At 34.2% G+C, this 24,465-nt stretch overlaps 1 protein-coding gene across 12 annotated transcripts in view; it reads right to left on the minus strand.

Moving 5' to 3' along the window:
• Positions 1-24,465, minus strand: part of SGCZ (sarcoglycan zeta) — a 421,463-nt gene that overhangs the window by 15,932 nt on the left and 381,066 nt on the right. For all 12 annotated transcript variants that reach the window (XM_040065419.2, XM_040065418.2, XM_058420742.1 and 9 more), the window contains one exon: positions 10,045-10,117. In XM_040065419.2, the coding sequence (XP_039921353.1) occupies positions 10,045-10,117 (73 nt within the window). The remainder of the gene's footprint in view (positions 1-10,044; positions 10,118-24,465) is intronic.

The raw sequence follows: 24,465 nt of genomic DNA on the forward strand, positions 1-24,465 counted from the left end.
CACATAGATTATTTTCTCAATGTTTTGCGATAATTAGGTTTGATATGCAGCTTCTTTATAATATTTTTTCTTTGCCATATTTCTGATACCTTTAATCTCTACTATAAACTCACTGTGTAACACTCCACATTGTAATGATCATTCCTCCAAGGAAAAGTGTTTTATTATAATAGCATATGGAGAATTTGCTTTCCTTTCAGGTTTACTGATGGCCTGTCGCAGAGGCGTTTACATCTATGAGTGAATCCTATTCATAGAATTAATTTTTCTTTCCCAAACGACAAACTGCTCTGATGGAGAAGATAACTACTGCTATTATTAGACAGAAACTACAAAACTGTAGGAAAGCCAAAAAGGCTTTTAAAAAAAGTTTTAAAATAATATAATTGGTCAAATTGCTATACGTGATGAAGCAAGATATCTATCCATGGCAGAGAAGAGCTTTTTCTTTTTAATTATCAGCAGTTAATTTGTGAAAAAAGATAAATTTCATAAGATCAAAGCCATATGAATTTTAGCTGAAATAATGAATTACTGCTAGAAAAAGGGAAACTTTTAAAATATCTTGAATATGTTCCTTTGAAGGTATTAAATATTTCTCATCTGAAATGCAGAGTCATTTTTTCTTCATTTTGTATTTTTTGTTTGCATGCTGACCTATATTGTATTAGAGAAAAAGAATTTAAAATGTGAACCAAAAGAAAAGGGTTTTAACCAATATTTTAGATTTACCACCTGCACATTCCTCATACTCACATGGGATATAATTTATCTATGTTTATTTTTTTGTGTTGGCTAGTGGAAAATATTTCTTAAAATAGAAGGAAATATAAGGTTATTTGCTTGGTGTCTATTTAAGCCCTATATCTAACCCATGCTACTTAATAAAACAACTCATATAACCCCCCAACAATCTAAAATTTCTATTCAAAACTGTGAATTAAAAATATGTCAGGTAGAGATCTCATATGTAAAACAGGTACTCATTTCCCCTTTATTGACATCTTCATATTTGGCGGTCAAGAAATTAACACTTCCCAGTATTTAACTTTTATGCATGATAGTCTTGCCAACACACATATTGTACTTTTTTTTTCAGTGAGCATAGGAACCCTGATTTAAAAAAAAAAAATTTTGCAAATATAAGACCAACAGAAAGTCTACACATTCACTTGGTAAGCCTTTTGTAGATTTCTATAGGTTAAAATAATTGTACCATTGATCTTGCTACCTGTAGGTCAAGAGCTGTGGCAGACTGTGACAGTGGGTGGGGAAGACATACAAAGAGAAGAAGGAAGGCAAATGGATGTGCCAAATCTCTCTTCTTCTTCCTACTGTTTTATTGTAAACAAGTAGGCTCAATCCCAAAAACCTCAGAGAATGCAGGATCTTTCTCTCCCATGAGTGAAAGGATTTTGGTCCAAATTAGAACTGAGATTTTTTTCTAAATAATTTTGAAAATGTTGTTTTCCAGAAGCCTCCAACAATTAAAAATATAGATTCTTTAAATTTCTATTATTATGAAGAGTTAGCTGTCCTGATGATAAAAGAAAATTATTTCAAGAGTCCTCCAGTGGGACCAAGGGTCCTTAAAGGAGTCCAATGAATACTTATGTTGATAGATAAGATTATGCTTTCCATTCAGTCAATTTCTTGGAAGTGAGGTCGCAACATGAAGAATAGCCAGTGACTTTTATGATCATGGTAACAAAAAATCTTAAAACTTTTCATTAAGATATTGTAATTATTCAAGCAGTGGATTCTTGAATAGCCACATTTGACATAACAGTGGGAATGATACAAAAATAATTATCATTCAATCATTATTACTTGAACTATTTACAAGGTTATATATGCACATTTTACCATATAAAGTGATTAAAAATAATTTGATACATTTACATGTATCAAAATATGCACCTCTTCAAGATACATATGAATCACTGCCAGAATATTTATATTTCTTGAAGCTTGTTGTATTTTGATGCTTTTAACAAATCGCTTTTATTTTCAGGATGATTTTTTTATTATCGTTATTGAAAAGCAGGGGTAAATTTGGAGGCCGCAACATTCTTAACATTGTTTACTGATCATCAGCTTTTCTTTGTTAAGAAGCAAAATTCTTGTATGCTCATAGGAAACTTACTTTTATTTACCTGAAAACCTAATCTTGAGCTTGATTTGTATCTAGTTTTTTTGACAACACACATAAGTCATAAGTAACAGGGAGTTAGATAAGTGCTTTTTGAAATTAGTATTGGTCCAAACCAGTAAATATTAACTTTTTTTCCTCCCAATTTCCAATTGTGCAACTCACAGATAATAAGATTAAACAAATAGGAAACTTCTATGACTGAAATCAAAACAGTAGAATGGCATTTGGTACAGCACTTCATGTAACGTCCATGCTATGCATGTCACTGACTTTGGCATTTGTCAGCATGCCCTTATTATAACTTCTAAAATTCTCACTAACCTAGAAATTCACTGGGCTCAAAGATGAGTTCTAATTGCCCTGTACATGCCACAGATTTAAATCCAATAGATCTGCATTGCCATAGCAACACCTGAGACCACTGAATATTTAATGTTATTTGGCATAGACGATAAATCAGGAAAATTATTTCCCATGTAGGGAAATAAAGGATCTCTTATGAGAATAAGAGGAAAAAAAAAAATTATTGAGAAGGAATAAAAAGGAATGAAAGATCATTGAGGACTTTTCCAGAAGTGTTGCTTAAGGAATAGAAACAGTGAAGAAGCATCAAGGCAAAGAGAGAAAGTCTTGGAAAAAGCAAATATTCAGTACCAGAGCTTGATTAAATAAGCAGGTGATATGAAGGAGGTTAAAGAGAACTTAATGCATGATTGTTTCTTAGCATGGGTGAAGGCATAGCCAGAATACCTAAAGACAAGGAAGCTACCATAACCAGAAGTAATACTAAGAAGAAAACAAATCAAAAACTTAAGTGGCATCTCAGGTAGTAAAAAATCATGCAGTCATAAATCAACTAAAACACAAACCTTTGAAAATGTAGAAAATTAGTAGAAATGTGAGGTTTAGAACATGAGCTTTTATTTCTTAGAGAAATACCGAAACATGCTTGAAAGTCTAAACTTCCAGGCTGTGAGAAAGAGTTCTGAATATGAGACAATCCAAAACAGTTGCTCAAGGAAGGGTACGGGAAAAGGATTTGTCATAGTCATGACAACTTAGAGCTACTCCATTCTACCCCAAAAGTTTCCCTCTGCATTAGCTTCCTTATTTTTATTCTGGCTTGAATCCCTTTCTACACATGCCCTGCCTTTCTGCTAAACATGAAGTTTTACATGAAGTTTATCTTCTTTACAGAAATAGCTCCATTACCTGAGCTATCTTTCAGAATACAGTTCCCTAAAATAGAAATTTGTCTTGTCAGAAAGAGACTGAAGCAACATGCCCACAGAAAATGCTCAAGTGCTTGTCAAGAGTTAGATCTGAAGATAAAGTGCCTGGGGGCATCTGAAGAATCTCAGTTTTGAAAACCATTAGCTTCCTGTGATTAGGAAGTAACAGTCCAGACCACCTGCAATTGTCTAATGATATTTTCTATACAGTTTCTCTAAGGGGTCTTAAGCTGATATAAACAGATTTATTTTAGCTGATGCAAACAGATGTATTTTAACTGAGCCAAAGACATGGCTGATGCACATTTTGAGAAAACTGCATCTCATGGAAAATTATTCTGCTGAGAATCCTTTGACAGGTCTTCGACAAACTCTGCACATTAGGCATAGCAGAAACCTTGGAATATACTTTCCAATGGCCCATATTTGGATTTTATTCAAACATTCAAAAAAAAAAAAAAAAAAATCAGTCAATCACAAAAAAAAATCAGAAAAGTTTTGGTGAGCTTACTTTCAGTCACTTTTTTAGGACAACTGCCATGTTCAAGCAAACTAAAGAGATACTTAGATACTTTTACTTTCTGCAATACAAAATTGAGTAGTAGATTGTGAAGAATTCAAATAGCTTTTTAAATTTTTTTGGCAGTAAATTCCACCTTGAGATCCAACAAATGATAAAGTGTGAATTGCATGATAAAGCATGTAAAATCATTCATTCTTCTCTATGGCTAAAAGTTATCTTCAGAGTTCTCTGTAAAATCATAGATAAAAGCAATAGGACTTTTTGTTTGGTGGACTGCATAACTAATAGTTTCATAAACTCACACACTTCCTGTAATTTCTGAGCCTCCTTTTTCTTATATCCAGTCTGTATGAGCTCCAAATCCTTTGCCTGGCTCTGGCATGGTGCTAAGACAAGAACCCAAACCATACTTCTGCACACACAACCACAGCACTGCTGCGAACTCCATGTACTCCACGTGCTACAACCTTCACCTAACCATGAAACAAGACATTTCTGAAGCTGAGGGTATTCTGAAGCCATGTGTATACAAATGGGTAAAGTGACAGCAGGAAATACTAGTACAGTGAGCTGTTTTTAGACTGTTTCTAGATGGCACTGGCTTTCAGAAAACACACAGAAACCTAAAAAACTTTTGCCTTGTATGAAACTGCCTAACTCCTTCACAAATGATCAGGAACATGAGAGGGGAGAATAGACAGACAAATTTAAGAAGCCTTGTTTTCTTGTGAAAGGGAGTAAACAGTGCCACTGAAAATGGAGCTACACCCAGGAAGGAAAAAGGAACATCTGGAGTGAGGAAAAAATCTCTGTGGAGAAATTTAGTATAAGAAAAAACTTAAAAAACTAAAGATTGCTCAAATGGGGAAAAAAAAATCAGTAGCCTTTTTTAGTAATGCTTTTGTAAGTCTGTTTGCTTAGGATCAAAAGAAAGACATGAAATGAAAATATTATGCATGCTACAGCAGCATTACTTAATGAGATGTACTACAATTTTTATGGAATACAAGTAATATATCAAATCATGTTTCATCAGAAAAACTACAGCAAAATGCAGATATGGGCATGGTGAAACAAGACCATATTTAGAGTCCAAAGCATGTCAGAAATGAGTTCTGGTATCTCTAATATCTCCTGGGCATGGAGGACTGTTACTCAACTTCCATTTAAAAAGACAGTGAAACACTTCTACCTGCAGTATCTGTGAAAATGAAAACCTTGAACATATTGTGGACTGTTGTGCCTAGTCCTAGGCTGGATCTATGTGAAATCAGAATTAATTACGCAGCATTTTGAATCTAGAAGCAGTGTAAAAGCAACCACAGTTGAAACAAGCCTTGCAGGAGCCAAGGGCACACAGGAGGGCACCACTGAAACCTTGAACATCTCTCTCTGGCACTCTGAGCACTCACTGGTCATGCCTGCTATTAGACATGACTGAGCTTCATGTAAACAAAGATCCTCAGCTGCCTTCATAATAATTGCTGTGTAAAGTCTTTCATTAAGTCAGCACTGTGCAAATGCTTTCTGCTGCTACAAGCTTTATATGGGTTTTCAGACGAGTTTGATCGAGTAATATATTTACTCTCATAACCCTGTGCAGGCTGAGACAGCTGAGCTTGGAGCCCATCTGTGGGTTCCTGAAGCCATGACAGGCTATAATCATAAAGCAATCACAAATGTAAGCCCCAGAAGAAAAGGACCTGGGGGTGCTGGTGACAGCAGCTGAACATGAGCCAGCTGTGCCCAGGTGGCCAAGAAGGCCAATGACATCCTGACCAGTTTGAGCAATAGTGCGGCCAGCAGGACCAGAACAGTGATTGTCCCCCTGTGCTTGGCACTGGTGAGGACAAAGTTTGAATTCTGTGTCCAGTTCAGGCCCCTCACTGCAATAAAGAAACTGAGGTGCTAGAGCGAGTCCAGGGAAGGGCAACAGAGCTGAGTAAGGGTCTATGGTGTAACTCAAAGGAGTGGCTGAGGGAGCTGGGGTAGTTTAGCCTGGAGAAAAGGAGCCTCCAGTATCCTAAATTAACCATATGAAACTCAATGGATTTTTCTATCTCTTGTGATAGTAATATTTTTATCCTTCATATCTTGGTTCCTACTAGAGCATTTTCCCTTTCCAATGTCAAATATAATCATCATCACTGAACACTAAAGCAAATTATTCTTCCAGTTTAAGACCCAACTATCTTTTGTTTCTACTCTGTCTTGTCTACATAGCAATTACAACCTTTCATTACTGGTTTTCTCCTCTGTTTACATCAATATTTTAAAAATTATTTTATATATATACATATATATATATATAAATGTATATAATGTATATTTAAAAAGAGAAGAGCACATGCACATTTAAAAAGAGAAGCTTAACTTTTGGAATTTTTTCAAATTTTACTATACCCATACCTATTTTTTTATGAACATGTATGTTAAAAAATCATATTTTCAACAGCTAGTGATAAGACTAAGCAAAACAACTTTCTGTCAATATGTGTGCCCAAACAATGAAATAACTAGCACAAATTATGAAAACAAAAATAGTAAGTATTACTATTTTTTTTCTCAAAGGGCACGGAATGTAAATAGCATCTGATGTCATTAAAACAGCATAGGAAGGGAGACAGGTTTTTTTCACTCTGCTGCATCTTCTATCTTTTGATGAAGTTTTGTTTATTATTTGATTGATAAAAGATGAAAAGAGTCATAGTGATTTTGTCACTCTCAACCTACTCAGATGACTAACAAGTTAAGTTAAAAATTTCTGATGTGCTCTCTGGCTCCAGGCTTTTACAAAATACGTATTTTGACCTATTAGTAAACCACTCCTTAAATGTCACAAAAGGTGTCTCTTACAAACAATCAGACAACTCAGAGTGAATCAGACCTCCTGTGCAAGATAGAAGTATTTTTAATTCTTATTAGAGGTAAAGTAGAATCCAACTATCTTGCATGGTTTCTTGCCACTTGGTCAATTTTCACCTCATTATTCTCAGCATTATCTTGCAGGATTAACTGATACTGGTGTGTGAGGCATGGCATAGAAGAGAAAAAATCTTTTAAATTTGATCATGCAGTTATCTCTAGAGGACAACAACAAATTACTTCATCCCTTTATTAAGGATGTTATCAAGGGCAAAGTTATCTGCATTTAACTACTGTCTGTCTATTTTGTGCCTGGATATTGCCTATTAGTGCAACATTTCTTAATGCACTATTGGCTTAAACACCGTATTTGGGGAATATATGGGCGGTTTGGTTTTCCTAACTGTGTTCCTGTGAGAAAGAGTAGTGAAGGAAACAGGAAGATTAAATAATTAAGATATAATTCATTTTCTTGATTCTAATGCATGATTCTTTTATGCTACTTATCCCAACTAATGAAAATAATCTTTAATTAGTTTTTGGGATTTGACACAAAAGCATTCATAAAGGATTGTGTAAGAGCACTGTATGAAAGCAAAACCTTTCTAGCTATTATTTGAAAATGCAAGAAAGGAGAAAGATGTGACCAAAATGGTTGGACACATAGGAATGAATTATAACAGTACTCAACTAAAGTTTATTTTTACATAACACATTTTTAACAGTAAATATTAGGGGACCTTCTCTGCATGAAGACCTCAAATCTGGCTATAGAACAAAGAGTGTCTGAGGCAAGGCTTAGATACGTAGAGCTAGATATGTCAATCTGGAGTTCAGATATGTGAATCTGACTTTATCTTTTTGTCTCCCTGACCATGATAGATTAAACTAAAATCCCAGGAAGTACTATGATCCTTGTAGGCATCAAATTCTTAGACCAAATTTTCTAATTATGTTTCATTTAGAATAACCAAGGTGGTCATTATTCCATTGTTTAAATTCAGTAGTCAATCTTTTTACATACACAAGGCTACAAGGCTATGAATAGGTTTTCAGCATACTTATTTTGGAGAAAAAGGAAAAAAAAAAAAAAGGCTGATTTTGGTGAAAAAGGAAAAAAAAGTCTGACATCTGAGGTTTATTGATTGACCACAAATACATATTCCAACATGAAAAATATAGGGTGATTTATATTTTAATTAATGATATAATGTATATTCTATTATCTTTCAGCCCTGTATACAATAATTCTCATAACCTAATACATTTTCATTGATGCTGTCAAATTGTATTCAAATGTGTCCACTTAAAAATGAATAATGTTCATCCAGCAAACTTTCTACCCTCCCATTACTTACCATTAAGTTCAACTATCCAAATACACAGGGATGCTGCACTTGGAAAATATGCTAGGTGATTTTAGGATTGCCATTATTGGACACCTTGGGTAAGTTTATTCTAAAACATTAAAAAATAACAGGACCCTGACAGGCCCACTGAAATGTCCTAACAGTAATTATAATTATTTTAATATTATTAAATTGACTTGAGAGTTTTAAAAAAGAATATGATGGAATCCAACTAATAGAGGAGCACATGTGTACAAAAACTTGCAGAACATAAAATGGATTTAATATATTAAGAATAAAGTACTTACAAGTATACTAAGGTTACTTGACTCAACTCCAAGAGTGTGTGTTTCCTCAGTTTTTTGAATTAAAAAAAAATCATTAAAATCATTATTAATGAGAGGACAGAAAGTTGAGTGCCAAATGCTGACTAATTTAAGTCCATCTTGGAAAAATGAACTGAAGTGACAGTGGAGTTGAAAACATTAAGCAACAATCGGAATCATGGCAAGGAATAAAGACAAAAGACTGGAGGGGTGAATGTCCCATGTGTGAATTGCAGAAGTGAGGTGATTTTAACCTTACTTACATTAATCCTGAAGACACAAGATTATCTGTTTTACCATACATTTTCACTCTGTTAATATTATTTAATGATTAGAAAAAAGTAGAGAAAGCAGTGTTTCCAGGTTCTTTTGAGTGGGACAAGTTCCAGCCTCTTACCCAAACTATTGGTCCCTTGAAAAGAGAAAAGCTTGTTATGTTTCTTTGATTTCTGCTGAACTTCCTCTGATTAGACATCATATCACCTTGGTGATTGTCATAATGCATGCCTTTACAATTATTTTCCACAGAGGACTGACAAGAGTCATGGAAATGAAAAAAGATTTTTCAGACAGAAATCTAGTGAGCGGGATGCTCCAGAAGAACCCAAAGCTATACATGACTTTAAAATGTTTAGTGCACACACTCCATGTACAATGGTCAAACTTGTCTACATGGACAGCTTCCTCAAAATGATTTCTGCAACATTGTTATTGGTCAATGAACATAAATACCTTTGCAAATGTAAGGCTGAGAATTTAACCATGCTTTCCTGCAGCACTTAATCAGAAACACTTCTGAGCAGGTAAGGAGTTTGTTATATAATGTTCAAAATTCATAGTAGAATTGACTCAAAATCCATACTGTTTCTCACCAGTTCTGCTGGGAGTAACACAAGGAAGAACTTTTGATTTTCTGTGATTCTAATTATAAATCACATCCACATAAATCACAGATTTAGCAATGCACAAACATGCACCTCAAAGAAAGCTTTCATTTTAATTTTTTCTAAGTTTTCTTTTCTACAGATTCCTTAGTAAATTTTAAAATTACTCTTTTACTATCTACTGATTTCTCCACTTCTCTTACTACATACAGAAAAATTTTACATTTAGAAAAGTAGCCTCACATGGTAATGAATTTTTGAAAAGTGTGTGTGGTAGCATTAAAAACCCCAAAACCCAGGAACACCACTAAATGGAAAAATCTGTGACTTTTTACTTCAACTTGACATATATATTCTGTAGCAGCTCATAAAAAAATCAAACAGCTGGTCTGATGCTATTGAACAATACTACACATGTTGGACCTTGAAAAACCTGAATATTCCAGTCTAGGAAAAAATTATTTCTCAAAAATTTCTACTATGGGAGGCAGGCCATATATAAAAACCACTCTGTTTTACTTTTCATGTGTAAGGAGTTTGTGGGGATTTTTTGACTAATTAGATCAAACTGGAGTCTATCAGTGTTTTTGTACCTATGAGTCATTAAATAGGCAGTATATATATTACTATACAGATACTGTTCTTTTAATCCAGACTTAATTTTTTTGGGAGAGTACTTGATTTTAAAACAACTTTTGAACAACACCTACTTGAGGTCTTGGGAAGGTTCTGCTCTGATATGGGGTGTCTCCACAGAGTGCCCAAACACTGCCCCTTCCGTGCCTAAAATACATAAATAAAATAGAGTACAATTACTTTGGAAAATAAAAACACATTGAAATATATGACCACAAATTGACACTATTAGGAAAAAAAGTCTGATCAAATCCTTTATTAATAATTATAAATGTTTCTTCATATTTACATTTTCATTTCTCTATCAAAATCTGGACGGACATCCTGTGAAACTCTGGATTTCTGCTTTTTCATGTACAAATTTGAAACACCGATCCAAATTTTTCAGCAATGGTTTGCCTGAATGCTTATCTTCATATTTTGGAGAACAGTTATTTTACAGAGAATGAAAATAGTATCATAAACTTGTATGGCAAAAAAACAGTAGAGAAATATCTACTGTGGTTATTTTGATTCTGGTTATTTTGATTACTTAAATTGAGATGTCAAGCTTTTAGCAGGTTTGAGATAACTGTCTCTTGCCTGAAATTGCTGGCTTAATTTAGGTATCTGCCAGTTTCAGAATTTCTTTCCATCAGATCTTTCTAATTGAAAAAATTTATTCTCATGGGAAGTTCTTTAGGTTGTGTTAGTAGTGGACACTAAGGTATCTCCTACTGGGCCTTTAAAATCCAGGCCAAGAAAATGGTTAACAATGTTCCAAATGTGAATTGCTTCTCTATTAAATTTTGATTTATATTACTAGGTCCAAGTTGAATATGGCAATTCCACAGTTTTCATTAGATGACCAATATTTTTAATTGAGAAACTCCAAAAAATAGAACTCTAGTAAACATTCACTGAAGTTATTAAAAAAACAAACAAACAAGAAGACCCAATTCTTTAATCAATTGTAAATGCATTTCTTGAAAGAAAATTATGCAGGAGGGGGAGAAAAAACTAATAAGAATCTTTCTTAAGGAAATAGAAAACTCAAGAAATTTATATGTAGGGAACAACACTAAAATCAGCATTTCTGTTACCTCTCCCTTCTAAAGACTGGACACATAAAAGTTATTTATACCACTTACTTTACATTTAATAGATAGAAATAGCCTCCCTATGTTCTCTGGCATTTGAAGTTTTCCTCCTTTTTCCCACTTGTTGAACAATCATCATGCCTATCCTTGTTTACTGATTTATCCAATACCATTGATTTTGTCATCCACTTACCAAAGTTTTATTTTCCTTCTCTGAAGGTGGTTTACTGGGCATTGTGTAAGACAAATATCCTAGAAGTAGGGATTGAAAGTCTTTCCAACAGAGAACTTCCAGCAAATGTGACTCAATAAAAATGTATAAAACAGATAATGCATTTATCTTCTATTAAAATAAGATCAAGGAAACTGGGATAACTATAATTCATTATTAAATTTTCTTGAATTAATTGCTATATTTCAACAGCAGAAGGCTTCTTTTGTTCTGAGACTTGAATTCTGAGTAGACCTAAAAATATACCTACAATATCTCATATTAGCTCTGCAAGAAGTGCTCAGCAGAACATAGGCACCACTCTAATTGCTACAATATTTTAAATACAATAATGCATTTTCAATTTTAAAAATATTTAAATATTTTGCAAACTTTTTCAGAAACTCTGGATGTCAAAGAAGATAGCTATTAGATACTTTATGGTATTTAGTTTCAAACCCTTACCAGGATTTGAAAGCAGAATTAGGTTATGTCAAATTAGTAACATTATTTTTTAGTGTTTAAGGGAAAATAGCCAGAACAAGAGGAAAAACAAAAACAAGCTAAGCAAACTTCAATTTGGTAATAATTTTCTAAACTCCACCTTCATTAAAAGAAAACAAAACCAAAAACAACCAACCAACCAACCAACCACAACAACAACAACAAACCAAAAAACCCCCCCCAAACCCCCAAAACAACAACAACAACATAAAAACAAACAAAAAAACCGAAACAAAAATCCACTCCCCAAAACCTTCATTGTAAAGTGGTCTACTAGTATGAAGTATTGAAGACAGGAAGAGAAGAGTAATGAATTAAAATCCTAGTTTTTTATCTCCAGAAATCTATAACCTTTACAAATATTCTAGTAAAGAACACTCAAAACAACTTTGTTACAATTGCTGCTTTGAAGATCTCACAAAAAAACCTCAACAAAATCCACTTTCTATAAGCAAGCTTTGCTGAATGTTATGGAAAACCACAGGAGGAAAAAACCCGACATCTCTTTCTTCCTAGGTGCAGAATCTGTTTTCTAAACCTGGCAATTACTTGAGGTTCTGTTTCCTTTGAAAGACTGGAATAGTATGTCTGTATAGCCAGGCCTTCTGTCACTCAAAATAAAGCTCATCCTCATCTATAATGAACCTTTCTTTTCATTAGTAAAATGAAATGCTTTCAATAGCAAGGGCCCTTTATATTTTTGAAGGTGGCAATGGGATATGAAGATGTAAATAAGTGAACAGAAGGCAGTTGAGCCCTCAGCTTCTACTCTTAGGAGAAGACCATGCCTGTAATATTTGAAAGAGCATTATGAATGCAAAGATGCATAAAATTCACTCTACTATGAGTCTGACATTAAATCAATCAGAAGTGCCAAAGGTAATATCAGACAAAGACTGATAATAAAAGTTAAATGACAGCTGGTTATAACCCAGCTTTAGTATTTCCTCACTTTCAGTATCATTTTTTTAAAGGATGAGAAGGCATTTCTTCCCTAAGAAATTAGAAATCTGAAAGAAAGATCAAGTTTGTTAAGCAGACTGGAAATCCAGGCAGGTACAATTAAAGATAAATTGATATAATTAAATGAAATATAGTTAAAGCTAAAACCAGACCAAATATGCTCCTTTTGCTATTTGAAAATGCAATCTTAACATTTTTTCTTCTCATACAGCCTTAAAAGAAGAAGTTTAACAGTTCTTGTGGTAAACATTTTATCCTTAAAAAAAAAATACTTTCAACAAGCTCAAGAATATCTCCAATTCCCTTTATTACATAGTGGAATAAAAGCAGACACTTCCAATTATCTTGGGTTTAGCAAGAAAGGTGAAAAAGATCAGCCAACCAGAATTTACTGATATGTTTCCAGCAGTTAAACAGCAGGATCAAGGAAAAAAAAAAAAAAAAAAAAAAAAAAGATAAATGCGGCCAAAAAATACAGAAGAAAAACTATATTATCCTTTTTTTCAATTTACTATATGCAAATCTGTAGTAATTTGATGGGAAGTTGGACCATGTAGTTCAGTATTCTTAAGAAATGCTACTATGAATGTATCTTCTAATCATATAACTAAATTAATAGAACTATAAAACCAAATTCAAACCCCATAGCATTATTTTCTAAATTAAAGAAATATAAGTATTCGATAAGTTACAAAATTAAAATACTTATGTTTTTACAGAAATAAAAACAGTTCTAATAACTGTATTACCAGACTTACAGAATCATAGCCAAGACCTAATTTGAGATGAGTGAAATTCTAGAGACAGATGAATGAATACAAAAAGGTATAAAAATAAAAGTCTTGAACCTTAATGCCCTTTCAAGTACAGCTCAGAAGGAAGTGGTTAGGAAACTGAATTCAAAGGAACATGAGTTAGAATTAATAACTACAAAAAGTGATTCTTTTAGAGGAAATAAAATCAGAAGGCCACACATGGAGTAGGAACAAAGGATCTAAAATCAAAACTGTAAGTGTAACTGAAGAAAATGACTCACACCTTCAGCTTCCAGTTGAAGAGAATGAGTTAAGTAAAGACTTCACTAAGAAAGAAGCATCTTTCATGTGTACAAACTACATGGCATTGCAGCATCACAGACACAGCTCAGTTTTATCACCTTTATACTTCACTAGGTTTTTCAGAAATGTCAAGAAACAATTACCTGAGATTATGCAAGTACTAGACTAGATGCCAATTTTTCTGCCAAGTTACAGACTTTAAAGAAGGGTTTGTAAAATATCTATTATTTTTGAAGCTTGCAATTTTATTTGTTGCACATTAATTAGTTAAGTTAAAGCATTGACAGATTTCACAAAGAGGGATAGACATTCACTTTTTTTTACCATTGAAGATACCTTAAAAATACAGACTATGTGTTTTATGCTTGGAACTTTTATGTTCTAAAATTTAATTTGCAATAAAAAATAAAATTCTTAATTCTTTTGCCATGTGTACATAGATAAAATTTAAAAATGTTTTTGTGAACTTCAAAAACTGTTGTTCAACAGTAAGACCTTGGAAGAGCTAATCACTACCAGACTGGGAAAAAAAACCCCAGAAATATTCAACTATGCAAACCAATGATCATTAAAAGGTGGCACAAAATGTTTGTTCCCTCTTTTGTAAATGCCCAGTTATTATAGTTTATTTTGGGATGAGTAGGAATGTAGCTTCTGGCCTTCATGTTGGTTGTTGCATCTCTTCACGACTTCCAATTTTTTAAACTACTTGAAGTGTAATTTAGCTAGATACTTGTGTAAAAAAAAAAAAAAAAAAAAAGATTCAACTGGATTTTTGATATGGAGGTGTACATGACTAAAATGAAAGTAAATTAGTTATTTTCTGAAAATATGATTGACATAATTGCTGGCATTTCAAGCTTGCAAGGTCCCTCAGCAGCAAAACGGACTAAAGTTAAATAATAAATGTTTCAGATATGACGCTGATGTGGCTATATATGAGGCCATACATTATAGGTAGGAGGCTGTAATACAGCCTGACTAGATGCAGTTGTTTACTTATAGAAAAAAGCATGTGCATTAAAATCTTAAGAGGTAAGCTGTTATTAAAAAGTAAACTCTAAAGGGAGTGTTTTAGATTTATTACTCAAAGCCCTTGAATATGACTAATTTGTGATGCATATTTTCTGTATGGCAGCCTTACTAAAGCAAAACTTCTACTGAGGTTTTCATTTAAGTAAGAAGAAAAAGTCCACCAATAAATTAAAAGTCAGCATCTTCAGTGAGCAAAATTTTGACCAAAGCAAATTGCAACTCCAGGAAATACTTGCAAAATTGCAACAGCCAATATTTGTATTCTTAAATAGCATCTTAACATATTAAGTACAAACATCTGAAATATAGATTCCTAGTGGCGGGCAGTTGAGACGCCCCTTGTCTTGCAATGCAAAAAAACCTGGATCCATTCAGTTTCTTATCCACAGAAATGTTTGAAGGTTCACATCCAAAAAAATCTATGTTTGGCCACCACTTGATTTACTTTTCTGAAAAAGTAAATCTATTTGAATAAAATCTGGACTGAGAACAGCAGTAATATAATTCAATTAATAACTGGAAATGGCTATTTGAAATACTCCCTCTGAGAGGAAAAAGCCAATAAATGTAAATGAAACTGCTGAGAAGTCACATTAAATCTGAATAGTTCCTCAAAACATGAATGAAATCACAATATATATAAGGGGTTTAGAGAAAAGAGGTTTTAAAAACATAATAATTTCTGTAATATCTTTTACTTTTCCCCCTATTACATATGGCAGACGGGGATACACGTGACAATAAAAATGATGAAATACAATCATTTTCTGCTCGAATTGATCCAGTCTCCTTGAAATTTTACAACAGCTAGATATATGAATAGACTTAAAGCTTATATTGAGATTTCACAGTAAATAATTTCTAATACCTGCACTTCAAAATTCATCATCTTTTCATATAAATCATAATCTGGACTTGCACTTTTTAAATTGTTTAAATGATTTTGGGTACATCATAGTTCATCACATACAAAAAGTGTCTCTGTCTACATTCAAAAGATAGCATTTTAGTGGGACTATTTTCATATTTAGTAAGTAAAAAAGATCACATTTTCAATTTGTTGTCACAGATAACCTTAGATTTTGGAACACTCAGGCTTATGCTCTAATGAATAGTTAATGAGTTTCAAAGCAGAATTGTTATTTTCCTGAGGAAAAATGAATGAATCAATGAATAAGAAGATGATCAAACAGCAGTTAATACCTTCATAACCAGGGGACTTGCCTGGAATGTAAAGGAATGGTACATAAACTTGGATATCCCAAATACAAAATGGGAGAATGAGAAAATTGCTTCTCATACAGTTTCAAGAACTAATAGTGCTGCTTCACATTATGTTATTTTTATATTGGGTTTTATGTTATAATTGTTTGTTCTGTACTGCCCTGTTCTCCTGGAAAGTGTTATGTTCTGAGGTTTGTCCCTGCCTCCCTTCCCTGTCCATCCTCCCACGCTCCTCCCAGTCCCCTCCTGAGGGCCCTGTCTGTCATTCAGCTGTTCCTCCCAGCTTCTGGAGAGTTTGGGTAAAAGACACTGAATGACAGGGCAAGAGCTGAGGAGGTTCCTCCCTTTATGTTCCCATCGGTTTCTTTAAATGTCCGTCCAACCCTGTTCCACTCCCACCTTATCCCTCACTGGGTGTTGGTTTGTCTCCTCCCTTAGCCCCTCCCCTGCATATAAGCCTGGAACATGAGGCTGGGCCAGGACTTGGCCTGAGCAGCAGAACTGAGGCAGATGTCTGAACAGGATGGAATAAAAACCGGAAGGAATAAAGGCCTTGGGCTCACCCTCTGACCAAGTCTGACTCCTTTCCGCAGCCAAAGACGTGGTCTCTCTCATAAGGGGAAAAGTCCCTTCGCTGCTCCCTGGGTTTCTAGGACCCAAGGGAGTTTTCCTGTCTTGTTGCAGTCTTGAGCTAGCCTGGGCAAAATGGAGCCAGCGGTTCCGGTAGAGACAAGCAACAAAATAGCAATAATTTCCCATTTTGAAACTTTCTGGAAAATACATCTGCCCACCCACAAAACCTAGCCAGGAATGTCTATCCAATTTCATAGAATCATATAATCATTAGGGTTGGAAAAGACTTCCAAGGTAATCAATCCCAGCCCTTAATTGATCACCACTTTGACAATTAACCATAGCACTAATTGTCATGGCCAGTCATTTCTTGAACACTTCCAGGGATGGTGACCCTGTCTTTTCCCTGGACAGCCCATTGCAATGCTTGACCACCCTTTCAGTGCACAAATTCTTCCTGATGTCCAGCCTGAACCTCCCCTGGTGTAACTCGAGAACATTTCCTCTTGTCCTGTCACTAGTTACTGGAGAGAAGAGGCCAACCCATCCACTTTCAGAAAGTTGTAGAGAGCGATGAAGTCTTTCCCAAGCCTCTTCTTCTTCAGGCTAAACAATCTCAGATCTCTCAGCTGCTCTTCATAGTGCTCTCTAGACCCTGCATCAGCTCCATTTCCCTTCTTTGTACATGCTCCAGCGCCTCAATATCTTTTTGAAGTAAGGGGCCCTGAACTGGACACAGGACTTGAGGTGTGGCCTTCACCAGAGCTCTGTATAGAGGACTATCACTGCTGTGGTTCTGCTGGCTGCACTATTTTTGATTCAGGTAAGGGTGCATCTGCTTCAAAAAGCTCTAAAATAAAATAAGGCAAGATTCTTTTTTTTATAAAAGTAATGGGCAGTTTCCCTTCAGTGATGATATTCCATAAATAAATTGATTTTGAAAAGTTAAAAGCTCAGAGGAATTTATCAAGAATTTGTCCATTAAATGTAGACATCACATTAGATGACTAAATTAAGAACATAGATTACTTATGGAGAAGTTGGCATCTTTAGAGGTTACTAACTAATGATAATGGACTGAGACTAGAGCAACAATGGAGATACAACATGATACAACCTGATCAGCCATTGACGATCTGAATTTTATCTAAATTGGGAAAATCTTGTTTGAAAATCTCATTTTAACCATATCAGAAGTCATCTAAATTTCTTACCCTTATCATTTTAACTGCTTCATATGGTACCATATTTACTTTTTAAAGGCAAGTTCTCTGTGCCATATGGAAATGTGCATTTATTTCTGTTCTCTTTGCCATTACAATAACATACTGAAGAACTGTTACAAGTATGTGATAATTACTGCTGCATTCATACATCTTTATAAATTGTTTTATTTATGCTAAGGAGGCCACAAAGCAGCAGGACAATTATCCAGATTTTTAAATAACTGTACTATAGTATTTTTACTGTATTAGAATTAGCATGCCATTGATAAATTAGAATCATATATTTAGATGAGTGCATTTGTGCACTCTGTAGAAGTTCATCAAATGCAAGCACATTGTATGTATTTAAAAAGTTTTCAAATGCTTCCAAATACTTCTAAATAAATGCAAAACGTAAAATCTGTGAAGAATCCTCACATTTATTTCCAGAATGCCAAAACAGGGATATGTGGATATAATACATTTTAATGTCTACTAGACCAAAATTACACAAAAATACTAGTAACTTAAATTATTGAAAGTCTTTTTATTTTTCAGATATGAGAAGTAAAATGTAGATATAATATTAATTCCTTACAAGGTGGTTAAAAGCTTTTTATTTGGCATTAGCACTAGTGATTATAACCTACTATGCGTTCCTATTCCTGCTATTTATTAATCTTCTGGTTTTCTCTCTAGAAGTAAAGTACAATGATGAATACAGCACATTTAAACCTGGAATTAGGTAAGTCTTTATTGAAGCTTTAAATGGAAATTCTGCAGCTGTGAGTGGAAGTGTGAATGTGGAACAGTAATTTTGTCACTCAGTATTCTCACCTTCAAGTCTGCATAGCCATGAAGCTATGCTTTTAATTTAGGAACAAAATGGAAGCAGGTGTATTTCAAACTAATTAATTGCAGTGACTGTAAACCACCAATGGTTGTGTTAGCAAACACGTGCCTATTTGTTATGTGTACTAACCACAAGTAAGACAGCCTTTTCTGCAGGAAAGAACAAGATAAGAAAGCATAGTGTAATATGGGAAAGTTGGCTGAAATATGCATCTTTTGCCAAAGACTCTGATTTTTTTTCAGGCAAGAACCGCAAGAGATGCGCCACATACCTTGCAGAAGCTGTAGGAAGTGGGTTTATGGCAGTAATTTACTGCTAGATCTACCACTTTGTTTTCAAGATGGGACTGAGCTGGTCACAGAGTAATTTATCAGTGCCAGTCTCAGTAGTTCCTTCTATATCACCAAGGAGCAGTATCCAGGACTCAGACTACAATCACAATTCAGATTACTTGGCAAATCTAGCAACAGTCCAGCTCTGCTGTGAGTCTTGTGGCAAAACCTTCGTCTAGTCTTTGCTCTTTTACTGTTTGTGAGTCAGGAGAGACTCAAAAATCACATTCTCATTACTGCTGCAATACAACTACCATAAATTCACCTTTCACATACCTGTCATAAATTCAGACTTTTAAAATTTAAGCACTTTCCATTGCCTTGCTACATACCAAGGCATGTCTAGCTAAAACTAGCAAAGCAGGCTTTACTGCTGCATGAAAATTCGGTAAGGTCAACTGCCAGGCAAACCTGTTATTCAAATCCTCTTCAAGTACGTTATGTTCAGGCATTTTCAGAATAGAAAACTCAATCCTGGGCACCAAGACAATCATGCCTAGGGAACAGAATGTCATACAATTTGACAGTCATCATGAAATAAGTTATTTTGCTTTATAATTTTTAAGTTAAAAATGCAGAAAAAATGTATTTCTTTTGTCCAGCTATAAACAAAAGCTCTTACTAGTTTCAGAGACAGGTTAAGCAACAACAAGAAAATCTTTTTTATTTTGCGTTTTTTTTTCAGATCTGTAAGAACTAAAAGAGGTATTTCTCCATATTATCCACTTAATAAACTGCCATGATGCTTACCACTCCAGCTTTTCAGCTTACACTGAAGAGAATGCGACTGGGAAAACCTCTATTCTTTTATTCTTAAACATTCCAAAGGAATATACTTATTTTAGATTTAATCTTCCTTGTCCATTAATCTCCCTCTGGCCTCTAGACATCACTATGAGTAAGATATTCTGTTTTATTCAGCAGGATTCTCCCTCTGCTCCTTTTCTTGTTTTACATTAAAATTCCCTTTAGTATCTATACAATCTTTTTACATTAATTTTTTGTCTAAATGAAATTGTTCTGAGTTACTGTTAGATTTGCTGTCAAGAAGGAAAAAAAAAAAGTGTTCTCATTAAAACTTCAAATTCAGAAATTCTAATTGTCTTTTCCTTTCTTTGTAAATCTATATATAAACTAGGGAAGAAAGGCCAAGAATGACAGTGACAAGAAAAAATTGCAACAATAAAAAAAGCTTGAAAACAGTTCTGACAGCCAAAACACAAAACAAAGTTGTTGATAGATACTCTTTCTGCACAGTACGCTTTATCTGTTGCATTTTCTCTGCTCTACACTGAGAGTGTAAAAATAGATTTAAAAAGTAGTTCATCATTTGGTAATGCTGCTAGGATAAAAAATACCCCAAATAATACAATTGGCTTGCTTGATATGAAAATAAATACTTTGTAGAAAGCTATCTCCCTCTGATGTTTGATGAGAAAAAACTTTCAGATGCAGCTACCAATCCCACTACCATAAATTAGGACAGGAACTTTTCAAGTTAACCTAGCATTTGGCTACTTCCCATATCTTGTTTTGTTGAACTTGGAACCATCTGGGGTCATAGAACGATACCCTAGTACTTCTAAAATTTTTCATGCTGCTGTTATCTAGCCCTCTGACCAACACAACACACTTTGCACACAATGATGCAGATAAAGGACAAGAAAATACCCTATTATCCTGTAAGTAGTGTAACCTATAGTACTTGCTGTCATTTCTATGACACTTAATGAAACAAATTGGTTTAGAATGGTTATAAAGTCTCTATTTGAGCTAAATGACATTTTGGCATTTTTAAAGTGATAAGGCTGCCTGAAAGGACAGGAAAACTATTTGTCTGTACATGATTGTGCATGTGTGCCTATGTATATGTGTGCTCAGATCTACTCTCTAGTAGTGTTTTTCTAGCATACTCACAAAATAAGGTTCAAATGTTTTAGAAATCTGATAGCTTCAATGAAAACCAAGATGTATACTAAAGAACAATTACCATAAAGCTGAATTCTAATGCTGTCTAAGTAGGAAAAGGTGGATAATCATACCCCACTATACCCGTTACTGACATTACTGTTGTCAGGATCAGTAGAAATGTTCTTCATACATTAAAACAGGAAAAATTATGCTATTCATATTCAGTTCAGTTTAATGATGAATGTAACATAACATCAGGAAGCATGGATGTGTAGGTTTTAGTGTGGGATACCAGCTACAGTATGATGGATTTCTGAAAAGAGAGGACCTTTCTTCTGACTGCTTTACCTTGCTAAGCTCATTTATTCTATCCTTTCTTGTAGCAAAGTGTGCTTATTTATGCACAGCTTTCTCATCTTCCCCTTGCTGCACCAAATCTCAGTCAAAAGTGAAGCTGGCAATACATCTCAAAAGTAATTAACCTAGGTGCAAATGCATGTACTGATCTCTAGTTTTGTGGTCATGCTACCCACATTTCATTCTAACCAACTTGTTATAGCTTAAAACACCCCCTTAATGAATATAAATAGGGCTACAATGAAGAGGACTGTATCTAGTATGTTAGTAAGAACTAAGATTAGAAAGAAAAAAACCTTATCGAATTTATATTAGATGACTTGTGACTAAACATAAAAAGGAAATATCTGAAGTCTACTAAGGCTTATTCTTCTCATTATCATTAAATTCAAAACCAAATCAAGATCAATCAGTTCATCTGCAACAGGTTTTATAATTAGCTCTGAAGTAAAAAATGAAGGAAATTCTACATTCTCTACAGCCAAACTTTTTCCCTGTTCCTCTATTCTTTCATTTAAAAGATTTGTTTATTTTTTGTTGATTAGCTGGTATGAGGTGTTTCGTGGGGTTTGGGGGCTTTTTTCCCTTGGTTGAGGGTGGTTTTTTTTGTTCGAGAGTTATTTTTGGGTTTGGGTTTTTAACTAGTAGATAGCATCCCTTGTTTTCCAACAGCTTGTTTATCAGGGCCTCAAGACTGATACGAAATTATCTTTGAGATTTTTTTCTTCAAGGTATGCAGAACCAGCTTCTCTTTTCCTCAGAAGCAATTCTTCTGGACAACTGATCAGTCTCATGGATGTAGATTCTATCCAGTTGTTTACTGAACAATGGTACACCAACCAGGGCTAACTCTTTGAAGAGGACCTTGCCAGTGTGGAATAGGTGAGAAGATTGGCAGGGTCTACTCCTGTTTACACATTCTACCTTCAAATTTGACTTTCTTATTTCACATGATGCTCTTGGCCTTTGATGAAAATACTTTCTAACTTTTTCTAGGGATACTTTTAAGTATTACTCATGATTTCTTTGAGGTTTGAAAACTGACCCCTAGAAGTCAATTTGATTTTGTTTTGCTGTTGTCTTTCCCTATAATTTTGGAGCAGGGAATGTTTTATTTTGAAATCATTTTAAGATTTCTTTTCACCTTCACATTCTCAATTCTTCCCCACTGATCAGCAACACTCCTCACATTACCCGCAATCTCTATGTCTTTTCTATAATCTTCATATTTTCTTTTTTTTTTTTTTTTTTTTTCCCTGATGGATGTCTGTCTCTGTGTTAAAAGTCTTTTGAAGTTAAAAGAAATAAGAGGCCCTCAAATATTCCAAAATGTTGTCACATGAATTAGATGATTCATTTTCCTTATCAAAAGCCTAATATGTTTAATATTTTTGTTCGATGGTCAACATTACTATACAGGTTATTTACCCTTTCTTCAATATCCATGAAATATAAACAATAATTTATTTTGAATCTCAGAGCAGTTATATAGCTTTCAGATGCATCCATTTCTGCCTGGATATTGAGTTTTTTCTTCATTCTATTTTGTGGGATAATTTTTGCCACAGATAATTTCACGTCTTTCATAGAATATGTGTTGATTTTTACCACTCTTACTTCTGGAATTTACATTATCTATTCTGAATTTTTAAACATTTCTATTTATACTTCTTAAACTTCATTACACATACATACTTATGTACTTTCTGAACCTTGAGCAAAGCCACACTGTTACACACATTTCAAATACAAAATCCTATATATATATTGATGATATTTTTATACAGCCAAAATGATAGCTTATTATGTTTGTGTATTGGTGTTCTGAATTTAATGCTGTCAGACACTGTGAAATTTAAACTCATTATTAGCCACAATGAGGATAGGAATTTAAATCCACAATGTAGGCTGAAAGCTGCAGGCCATATTTTTTTGGTTGAATTTTTTTTTTCTGGAGTTGCTTCCTGTGTGTAAAATTATTCCTAGCTTATAGGAGGCTGCTATGAATAAAATTTGAAATGTATTGCAGAGCAGACATTATTAGAATTATGTTTTTCAGAGCTTTGCCTGCATACCTGTTTTGCAAACAGATCTAGAGAAAACAGTGAAGTCCAAGATGTTACTGGTGGCAAGCTAACTTTTCCTCTGAGTAAAGCTTTGTATCAAACGATGACTGCCATGGACTCAAACAATACCTTCATGTGAGGCTTTCTACTACTTTCCACCTAAATTTAGAGTCAATTCATATAAGTTTATAAAGTATGATGTATGTCATGACAAATGCTTGTATATTCTGACCATGCAGTTTGTGGTTACTAAATACGTTAGCCTGTGCTTAAAGTTGGGATAAAAGTTTGCTTAAGGTTGGATAAAAAATGAAAAAAAAAAAAAAAAAAGGACTTTGTAGGGGCTTCTAATACCATTCAGAGAAAATGAAGTGCAGTTCTGACACGTCTTACAGTAAGAGGTACATCAGTATATTAGTGAATACATGTAGATGCTTACAATATCTCTTGAAAATGTAACAGTATTTCTCCTATTCTGAAACTTTACAAATTGAAATCCAAATTATTTCATCTGCTAGCACCCAATGACAATACTGCTCCAGGACAAAGAAAAATATTTTTGGCCTGTAGTGTCACCATTGCAACGTGAGTATTTGGAACCAAATGCTCTTTTTTATTGAACTGAAATCCTAAAGTGTTCTACAGCCTGACCCTTATCTCCAACAACAGATTTTTTTTTCCAGACATAAATAAACCACCACCACCACAAAAAAAAAAAAAAACAAAACACACCCACAACAACACACCAAAGAAACCCCACAAGCAAGTTCTTTAAGGCAAAAAAGAAGAAAATAGGAATGTTGGAGCTCTTTTATGATTCACCTTTCCCTCCTGTGAATAGCTATATTTTAAAAATAGAGATGGTTCTGTCTGCTGCAGTAAAAATGTGCATTTTCAAAACTACAAAGCCTGAGGGCATGTGAGTGTCAGACTTAGCTCAGGTTTAACAGTTAGAATGTTGCTATGAAATCTGATCCCAATTAATACTCGGTTCCTGCATCAAAACCTTCTGAATGTTTAGTGTGTGTTTTCCAAAGAAGCTGTTTTGGTTTGATTTAAGAGTTAGCTTACTAATAGTGGGGCAATTTTCCACGGAGCTTTGACCCTTCCCTAGGTCATGTGGA

The sequence above is a fragment of the Hirundo rustica genome, chromosome 5 (assembly GCF_015227805.2).
Source record: "Hirundo rustica isolate bHirRus1 chromosome 5, bHirRus1.pri.v3, whole genome shotgun sequence".
Taxonomy (NCBI): Eukaryota; Metazoa; Chordata; class Aves; order Passeriformes; family Hirundinidae; genus Hirundo; species Hirundo rustica.